The sequence below is a fragment of the Trematomus bernacchii genome, unplaced genomic scaffold, assembly GCF_902827165.1.
Source record: "Trematomus bernacchii unplaced genomic scaffold, fTreBer1.1, whole genome shotgun sequence".
In the NCBI taxonomy this organism is placed as follows: domain Eukaryota; kingdom Metazoa; phylum Chordata; class Actinopteri; order Perciformes; family Nototheniidae; genus Trematomus; species Trematomus bernacchii.
In genome coordinates this window covers 15,866,745-15,876,877 of record NW_022987648.1, presented here as the reverse complement: position 1 = coordinate 15,876,877, position 10,133 = coordinate 15,866,745, and the positions used below count along the sequence as shown (strand labels likewise).

At 44.6% G+C, this 10,133-nt stretch overlaps 1 protein-coding gene across 1 annotated transcript; it reads right to left on the bottom strand.

The window, feature by feature from the left end:
* Nucleotides 1-754: 754 nt before the first annotated feature.
* Nucleotides 755-9,276, bottom strand: heg1 (heart development protein with EGF-like domains 1). Its single transcript, XM_034134397.1, has 13 exons — nt 8,311-9,276; nt 7,178-7,710; nt 6,222-6,335; nt 5,892-6,014; nt 5,400-5,503; nt 5,234-5,289; nt 4,863-5,023; nt 3,577-3,711; nt 2,869-2,911; nt 2,737-2,774; nt 2,544-2,631; nt 2,073-2,250; nt 755-1,901 (listed from the first exon to the last, which is right to left on the bottom strand). Exons 1-13 carry the CDS (start codon nt 9,114-9,116, stop codon nt 1,758-1,760), a joined length of 2,523 nt encoding a protein of 840 aa, XP_033990288.1. The 5' UTR covers nt 9,117-9,276; the 3' UTR covers nt 755-1,757.
* Nucleotides 9,277-10,133: the final 857 nt, after the last annotated feature.

Below are 10,133 nucleotides of genomic sequence, written 5' to 3'. Positions count from 1 at the left end.
AAAAGGGGCTGAGTCTGACCCCAGTATGCAACATTGTTAAAGTATCCAAATGCAGTGGTGAGCCCTACGTTGCTAGCTAATGGCCATACATCACGCTACAGGAAACCAACTTCAATGGACCGTGAGTTGAGTTCATGTAAAACACTTTTTCCACAAATAAAGAAATATTCACATAGAACACACATCTTTGTGCAAATCAGGGCACAAAGACACATATGTTGTATTATTTTGTTTTTTATAATGTAAAGTACATTTCACAATAATTTAAATGTGCATTAACACTTAAAGAACAAATGTAATGTTTGAACAATTTAAATCTATATGAATTACATGGAAAACTGTTGAAAAAACCCAAACGGTGTTAATAAAAAAAAATGTAAGTATTTGAAATACCTGGAAAAAATATTTCTTCGAATGGAGTGTTGTGCAATTTTTTTTATTTAAATAAGAAACGTCTGACTAAAACGCCAGAATCAACAGATCATATATAAACACAAAGAAGGTAAACAGTCACATAAAAATATACATGTCAGAAACGGCAAACTAATTATGATACTATTTACAATCTTTACAGTGAAACACTCATTAACAGTTATAATCCTTCTGGTATACAGTTAATCTCACCACACACACACACACACACACCACACACACACACACAGACACACACACACACACACACACCACACACACACACACACACACACACACACACACACACACACACACACACACACACACACACACACACACACACACACACACACACACACACACACACACACACACACACACACACACACACACACACCCTCTCTGGTCTGTCAGTGTGTATGGGATGTCCATTGTGCTACATGTCAGGGACTTGGACATAGAGGGAATAAATAAACATTGGCATCAGAATTCAGTCATTCCTCAGTTTCTATTGGCATTAAACCAACCTTTGTGCATACTTCAGTGGTTTTATATGGTCTTGTTCAATCAATACTTAATGGAATCATTAAAGAAATACTTTTGAATCACAGCAGTAGCAGGCACATTTTCATATTTCAGCACTCAAAGGACCATTTCCATGTTTTTGCATGTTCTATTTGCTACAAATCACATACAGATTATATCACTGTTGTTTTCTATATTATTTTAACGTGTTTTCCCACATTCCAATGATTCCTGTCTAATGAGTAAACATCACATCTGCATTAATAATCATTGTGCATTAATGCAGAGCAGATTTTTTCACGATAATCTGCAGTGCATTACCAGGCAGCAACGCGGCAGATATGATTGTTTACTGTCATGGATCACCTACCTCACGCACGTTTCAAGCGTCTGCTAATTGTTTTCCACAGTGAAGTAAATGAGAATCAGTGGCTGTCTGGGAGGCACATCAAAACACATTAAACAGTCTTTAACAAAACAGCAGAAATGCAATGTGTGAGTTGAAGTAAATGAGCTAAAACATGCAAAAACACTGAAATGGTCACACAATAACACTATGGGACACATTTCACTTGCAAAAAGTGAGCACTTCCACATCCACACACACGTAGACACACACACACTTACACACACACCTGCATTCACACCTGTATGCCACCCTGAATGCTGATGGTCAAATGGGTGCTAGGTAGCATTCTGACCGTGAGAGACACCCATTATAACGCATCATAATTATCAGTAGAAGAGATGGCCATTCTCTGGGTGCGTGTGTGTGTGTGTGTGTGTGTGTGTGTGTGTGTGTGATCAAGGTGGGGCAGTTAGAAGTAGTCTCTTCTTCGTGAATCTTCACTGATGAAGGACGGGTTCCACTGGGCGGGGTAGATGCACGAATGGCGGGACCCCGGCAGGCCTGTAAACGGGTACAGGCCGTTTCTCTCCAGGTCTGAGTTACGTAGCGCAGGCTGAGGAAAAGAGCACAGAAAAGAACAATAATGTTTGAGATGTTTGTTTTTGACTTATATAGGTATTTATCAGTGGTATTCAAACACAAAAGTCAAAGCCTTAACTTGAACAATGAAGACGAATGAAGGTGTGTGAGATAGAAATGAGAGTAGTGTCGTATGTCCACTTACAGAGTAGTAAATGTCAGTCATCTGAAGCAGGTTCTTGGTGCTGCCGTTCTCTTGCATCTCGATGGTCTCCCTGCCCCACTCCGTGGATATGCGGTTATTTTTGGGGAAGTCCGCATACGGGGACATCTGCATGTCGCCACTCTTGAAGATGATCTTGTTTATGTCGTTCTTGTCTTTCCTTGGAGATCAAACGTGTTTATAAAAGTGAAACCTTTGCCACATTCCATCAAGCTGATTCACTTCATCAAATCATTGAAAGGGAAGAAATGTGTGTTTTGCTCATTTGGGTGAACTGATGCTTAAACGATCACTTGTTTTTTAATCTGCATCTTGAAAATACAGTAGAGAAAGGCAGATTAGTGGGTACAACAAATAAATAATCTAATAGAAAATGTCAGTTTAGGAATAAAAAAGACAAATTGAATGCAAACGAAAACACATTTCTGTGCTAAATGAATAACAGCAACTCACTTGCAACAGACGACAATGAGAGCGATGATGAGGATGAGGAGCATAGCGCCCCCTGCCGGCGACACCACGATTGCAATCAGCTTGTAAACTGAAATATGAAATCACAACATTTGAATGCTTATATGATTAAATCAAATGTGAGATTTGTTTACAAAAGCATCCTCTATTAAAGCTGAGTTTAAAAGCCACTTACAATTCCCACAGTTGAATCCTCCAAATCCGAACATGCACCTGTAAAGTAGACCCAGAGTCTGCAGTGAGAATTTGGATTTGAATCGTACAGAATAACTTATCAGTACTGAAAGGAACAAATAAATCAACTTACGGAACACAGGTGTCATTTTCCAGCTTGTAGCCATCCCCACATTCTGAAACAGACATGTTCTGTTGAAAAGAAGCTCTTCACTTTTCTTCTTATATCCCTCTTGCTTTTCTTTTAGCATTATCCTTTTTTTCCACCTCATTGTTATTTACTTTAACTCTTCTTTCTTGCCTGTAACTTATTTGTGCCTGTTTAACGTTTTGTAAATCAATAACATATATGTTTCTACTTATTTTATCAAAAGTCAAAGTCAACTTTATTATCAATCTTTCAGTTTGTGTGTACAGCCAGAGAGATCGAAATTACGTTTCCAACAATCCCGAATACAAAAATACAAATATATATAAAAATATGTATACCCTATATATAAACACAATCAACAGACACATGTATACATATGCACACATTAAGACATAAATAAACGCACAACAATCAATATATACAAAATAACAGTCACTTCAATATCTTGGGAAATGTACATTAGTGCAAGATTGCCCATAGCAGCGTAAAAAGTGTCTGGTGCTGGATTTGAGTGTCTGAGTGTGTGGGAGGTGTTAAAGTCCAGTGGGGGCAGGGGGGAGAGGGGGGAGGGAGGTGAGAGAGTACAGCCTCCTGACAGCCTGGTGAAAAGAAACTGTCCAAATTGTCTACACGTATGCAGAAATGTGTGAATAAAGCATAAACAATAGTAAAAATGGGCACTCGGCTCACCTAAGCAGGACAGGTCGTCGGGGGTGTGTTTGTAGTATCCGTGGAGACACTGGCAGCTGGCCGTGCCGCTGCTGTCCGTGCAGAAGGAGCGCTCTGCGTCACACTCGGTCTTCTGGGCCACACACAGACTTTCCGCTGGAACACAGAGTGGACACAACTAATCATGACTTCTGCAACAACACAGGAATCTGCTCTCCGTCTCTCACACCAGGATGTCAGAAAACACCAAACCAGCCTCCTTGTTTCCCTCAGATTATCTTAATTCAGTGTTGTTATATTTTCATGGTATTACATGCTTGTATTCGCTGTTACTGTATGATTTCCTGTAGTAAAGCGTAGTGAAATATAGATTAGATTAGATTCCTTTATTGTCACTACACACTAGGGCTGTGCAATTCATCGTATTTTAATCGCAATTACGATTTTGGCCTGCCACAATTACGAAAACAACATAATAGAAAAAAACGATTATTTTGCTTTGCTAGGTTGTGACTGCACTGCAACATATTTGATCTAATTTATTTGTATTCATCATATTTATATATGTTTAGTAGCTTGTTGAAGTGCGCTCCAAAATATTTGTTGATCTTGTTTATTGGTATTCATTATTTTGATATTATTTATTTAAATGTAGATATAAATGTATCATTTATTTTATTTATTTTAGTATTGGTTTTTCAGTTGAATTATACGCTCAGGGAAACAGTTAAAAAGATACTGTTCAAATTATTATTTGTATTTAAAAGTTCAATAAATGGATGTTTTCAAAGTCAATGAATAATCGTATTTAATAATCGTGATATCAATTATTGACCAAAATAATCGTGATTATGATTTTTGTCATAATCGCACAGCCCTACTACACACAGCGAAATTCCAAGCATTCCCGATGGTGCAATCACACATAACAGACAGTATAAGTATAATTTTCACAATACAAGCTAAAACTTTTAATATATCATATATAAAGTGACTTTAAATTGGACCTATGATACATTGAACAGTACGCTTAAAAAACAATACAACATTACCATACAAATACAAGAACAATATGGTCAAGGCAGTACAAAATGTAAACAAGTCAATAAGTAAGTTATTGCACACAGCTGTATGATGACGTTTCTGAGTGATGTAATGATGTAACTTCAGCAACTGTGTACAGCTTTATTATGCCCTCTAGTGGCTGTAAACAAACTCACAGCTACTCATGGTAAGAGAAACCAGTTAAAAAATGAGCACAGAAAAAAAGAATAATGTTTATTATAATAATTGTCTATGAAGTTTACCATGATAAGTGAGCTGGTGGTGCAGCACCATGCGGCAGTGGGCCAGAGAGGAGCTGCAGTTGCTGAGAGACATCTGGATGCTGTTGTTAACCTCCGCGCTCGTCACATCGGTGGAAGTGGAAAACATGTTGACAGCTGAGATATGAACCCCGTCCTCTTCTCTGTGGGGGAAAAGGTCAGATGTCAAAACAGAGGTGGCAAAATGTCCATGTTGCATCGTTCAGTCAAAAAAAGAAGGTTGTTTTGTCTTCCTTAGTTTTTCTTCTAATCCAGGCGTATAAATGTTAATGTTTTCATCTTTTTCATCTTGTGATTTTAGAAATGACAGAAAAAGTACAAGAATAACACGTTCAACTACGGCAAGGACTTACTTCTTAGTCAGCATTGAGCGGCTGTAACCTCGTAGGACTGACAACGAAGCATTGAGCTGAGGGGGGGAAACAGGGAGAGAGTGAGTAGCAGGTACAGTACACATAGGCCTAATGGAGATGTTATCAGAAAGAGCAGGGACACAGGGTGATGTGGACGGCCTCTCACCAGCTGGATGATCTCTCTCTGGATCTCATGCATGGTGGAGCTCTTGAAGATAAGAGGGTCATGTGGCAGCCTGTTGACTTTGAATGTTCCCAGAAACGTCTTTGCTACGGAGGGAGAAATACTGTTGGCTTTAGGGGAAACAACTTATGCATTATCTTTATATTCTCAAAATAGTTAGCAACTATATCGAATGTTTTTATTTATATATATTCAACCGTGCAATATTGACTTATGAGTGAAAAAACTGTTTGCAAGTATTCAACTTTGCAATACTCCGGCATTGATACTGTATTTACCTATTCAAACTAAGCATATCAAAACATTCTTATTTATACTATTCCTCGGCTGTTGTTTTATATTGAAGTGTACATATTTTCCACAATTTTATCTACAATCTGTTCGATTTTTTTAATTTTTCTTTCTAGAATGTGTAGTAGATGTACCATATTTGTTCGTAGGGCCGTGATTCTGTTATGTATTAGAGGGTTTTACCTCTGGTGCAGGTGCGCCCGTCCTCCAGGTCGAAGCCGAGCGGACACTCGCAGCTGAAGGACCCTCTGGTGTTCACACATCTGGAGCCGACGGGGCAGGGGTCCCTCTCACACTCATCCACATCTGGAAACACAAGCACATGGACATATTACAAAACCATTTCTGAAAGGGTTCTCACTGAAACCTTGACACGTATCATAATCCTCTGCATTATATTAGATAAAGAGCGTTTTCATTATGCTTTGCTGGATATGTCATGCTTGCTTAAATTGAAACACAGCCGTTAAAGTGCATGCTGATAGTGTTGCGAGTAATGAGAGAGCAGCTCACCCTGGTTGCAGGTCAGTCCGGTCCATGCCTGCTGACAGTGGCAGGTGAACTGATGCCCTAAATAGCTCACACACATCCCTCCGTTCATACAAGGGTTTGACACACAAGGGTTTCCTGCAGTTCAGAGAGAACACAAAAGCCATTCAAATAGTTCAAAACAGTGTAATCATTTGACAGTTGTTTCATACTGATATTCTTTACGGCTCATCAATCTCTTTTTATATGGATACTTTTCTATTTCTGCGATAGGTTTCCTTCTTTGCATTGTTACTCAGTTTTCCAAACATATAATTAAGTAGAGACATTTCGAGGATTTCGAAATGCATCAAGGAAAAGAAAGCACCTTCTTCAGACATTAGAGAACAGATCTGCAGTTTGAACAAACTAAACTGCCTTTGAATCTACCGCTAATCGTTCTGTAGTAAAGTATTACACCAAACCCTATGCAGGACATCAACTACAGTTTTAATTTGCCAACATCTAAAATAATGTCTTAACATTATCTTGAATGTTTAATCCTTTTTTGATGTCATTTATTTTACATTCTACGTATGAGATGAGGCTTTTGAATGCCGCTTTGAATTCATACTTTATGATGTTATGATGAAAATGGTGTTGCCGTTTGACTGCCTCTTTATAACAGTTGCTTGCCTCACTCTGTGTGGCAAGTGGGAGAGAAAACTGTTTGTTGATGTTGTTTTGAAATGCCAACAAATACAAAGACTATTTCAACATAAAAACAGTTTTGGAAATTATATGTCGTTATGTTTTTTTGTAATTCTTCTTTAAAGCACATTTGAATAATATAAGTGTTCAATTATTTTATCTACTCTGCAAATATAATGTTTCAAAACAATGGATACACATGCAAGAAAATATAATCTGGGACACATCGTGTGTGGAAACGACATGTCAAGGTTGGTCATCTGGAAATTAAGTAAGTACAAAACACTGACTTGGTGGTGTTGGTGGTGTTGGTGCCTTGGTGGGTGAAGTGGTCCCCACCAGCTGTGTTGTTCCCCCCTCTGTCTGTTTCTTCCCGGGGGTCTGCAGAGCCTCTGTACTCTTGGTGGGGGTGCTGGTGGTGTAGGTGGTGGTTATGTGGCTTTGAGTCGTGGTGATTCCCGGCGTGCTGGTGCTGGTTTCCATCTGCAGGGTGGTGGCGCTTGTGGGGTTATCCATCCCAGTTGAGGGCCCCTGGGTTTGGCTGGGGGACACCCGGTGAGTCGGGTGAGCTGCAGAGGTCAGCAGGGCCAGGGTGGAGGAGGTGGTGAAGTGGGTAGTGGAGGGGGTAGTGGAGGGGGTAGTGGAGGGGGTAGTGGAGGGGGTAGTGTACGGGACGGTGGCCTCGGGGGGCGAGTCTGTGGTAGAGCTGATGGCGGTGCTGCTGAACCCGGAGGATGAGGTTGGAGCTAGAGGAGTGGAGGTGGTGGTGGTGGTGGTCGAGGAGGAAGTGGCTTTAAAAGTGTCTTCCTCTATTATCTTTGGTCTGTTAAAGAGAAATTGAATACATCAAATCTTTAACAGAAATAAGTATGTACAAATTATTTTCATCTACAAAAAATGAGGACGTTATTGCTCATATTAAACAAAAGAAGGCTTCAGTCAGCGGCGGGTGCTAGAGTTGATGTTTCAAACTTTCAATCAGCAAGATACTTTGTTGAGTAGCAAAATATATTTTTGCTTTAAATGATCATTCAGAGTTAAAATGGTTCACTGCAAGATGCAAGGTACTCAAATGATATGCGTTTAGATTGGTTCCCTATAAGACTCGCTTTCACTTTGCAATTCTGTCTGCCATTCAACATGGTATAATCTCCTCGGAGATAAGTCTCAATTAACGTTGTGGATCAAAAAGAGCAGTGTGTTGTGTGTGGTGTCTTTAACTCTTTTCAAACAATAGTAGTTCAAAAAGTTGCTAGAAGTCCGTATTTGTATATTGGTGATACTATCACACTGCAACTAGTCTAAGCAGCATTCGGAATGAATTAGAAAATAATATATATTATGTATGAGTTCATTTTTTGCTCTTTCCTAGATGTTCTGAAAAACATATACTATTGTTTATTAAATAATTATAAAAACGTACCTGTCTGTAACAGTACCAGCTGTGGTGGTGAGGAAGGCCTCAGTAACCAGCACTGGAGTGTCCGTTAGCGGACGGTCCACTTCCGATGTTCCACTGCTGACAGTAGGGGGCGCTATGGTCAGGCCCACGTCCCCGAGGTCCTCCCTGGTGTGGGCTGAAGCCCCCTCAGTGCCCTCCTGGTTCTGGGTGCTGGAGCTGTGCCCCCCGCTGGAGGACTCAGTGGAGGCTGTCACACTGAAGCCCCGCCCCTGCTCTGTCCAGGAGACGTTTACAGGACCTCCTGCAGGCGAGGTGACGGATGGTGAGGAGGACACGGACACTTCAGATCTCTCAGTGCTGAGCTCCGTCACTCTGAGAGGAGGCGTCGAGTCGGAGGTCTCCTCTGATGTGGCGGTGTATCGAGGGTCGGTAGCATTAGGTTGTCCGGTTAAACTCTGGGTCCCTCCTGAACTCCCGGTCTCTGGAAATCCCGCCTTAAAGGAGCTGGTACTGTGTTGTAGGTCTGTTGTGTCCCCGCTGTCAGTCCTGGTGGACAGGGCGCTGCGGGTGTAGTCCTCAGTGTCTGTAGCAGAAATACTCAAGGTGGAGGGGGCCTGATGGGAGTTGGAGTCCTCTGTAAAGGCGGAGGAGGTGTGGTTGCTGGAAGAGGAGGTGACGGACAGCAGGGTCCTCTCCCCAGCGCGGCTGATGTCGGTGGAGGTGTAGGTGCTGTCGGTGTGGACGGCTGTGTGGGACGTCCAAGCATCTCCTTGTCTGAGGGTGGTGTCCGGGCTGTCCTGAGGGAGTCTGGCCTCATCTGTCATCATCTGGGAAGAAGCCTCCCAGGAGACAGCGGGGGAGGCGCCTGTCACCCGGTCTGTGAGGGTGGAGTCCTTCCAGTCCCTGCTGCTGCTGCTGCTGCTGCCGCCGCCGCTGCTGCTGCTTCCGCTGCCGCCGCCGTTGCTGCTGCTGGTGCCGCTGCTGCCGCTCGTGCTGCCGCCGCCGCCGCCGCCGCCGCCGCCGCCGCCGCTGGTGCTGCCGCCGCTGCTGCTGCTGCTGCTGCTGCTGCTGCCGCCGGTGCTGGCGCCGGTGCTGGCGCCGGTGCTGGCGCCGGTGCTTCCGCCGGTGCTGCCGCCGGTGCTTCCGCCGGTGCTGCCGCCGGTGCGTCCGCCGGTGCTGCCGCCGGTGCGTCCGCCGGTGCTTCCGCCGGTGCTGCCGCCGGTGCTGGTGCTGCTGCTGCCGCCGCCGCTGCCGCTGCTGCTGCTGCTGCTGCTTCCGCCGGTGCTTCCGCCGGTGCTTCCGCCGGTGCTTCCGCCGGTGCTGGCGCCGGTGCTTCCGCCGGTGCTGGCGCCGGTGCTGCCGCCGGTGCTGCCGCCGGTGCTTCCGCCGGTGCTTCCGCCGGTGCTTCCGCCGGTGCTGGCGCCGGTGCTGGCGCCGGTGCTGGCGCCGGTGCTTCCGCCGGTGCTGCTGCTGCCGCCGCCTCTGCTGCCGCCGCCTCTGCTGCTGCTGCTGCTTCCGCCGCCGGTGCTTCCGCCGCCGGTGCTTCCGCCGCCGGTGCTTCCGCCGGTGCTTCCGCCGGTGCTTCCGCCGGTGCTGGCGCCGGTGCTGGCGCCGGTGCTGGCGCCGCCGCCACTGCCGCTGGTGCTGCCGCCGCTGGTGCTGCCGCCGCCGCCGCTGGTGCTGCCGCCGCTGGTGCTGCCGCCGCCGCCGCTGGTGCTGCCGCCGCCGCCGCTGGTGCTGCTGCCGGCCTCAGTGGAGGCGACAACAAGGGTGGAGGAGAGTGGCCCAGTAGACAGACTCACGGCCTCTAATGACATGCTGCTTGTTTCAGTGAAGGTCTGTGT

Coding starts and splice junctions, on each gene's coding strand:
- heg1 (XM_034134397.1), bottom strand. CDS start 9,116: ATGATGACAGATGAGGCCAGACTCCCTCAGGACAGCCCGGACACCACC. Junction 5,024..5,233: donor CGCTCAATGCTGACTAAGAA/GTAAGTCCTTGC, acceptor TTTCCCCCACAG/AGAAGAGGACGGGGTTCATA. Junction 2,251..2,543: donor CTCATTGTCGTCTGTTGCAA/GTGAGTTGCTGT, acceptor TTGATCTCCAAG/GAAAGACAAGAACGACATAA.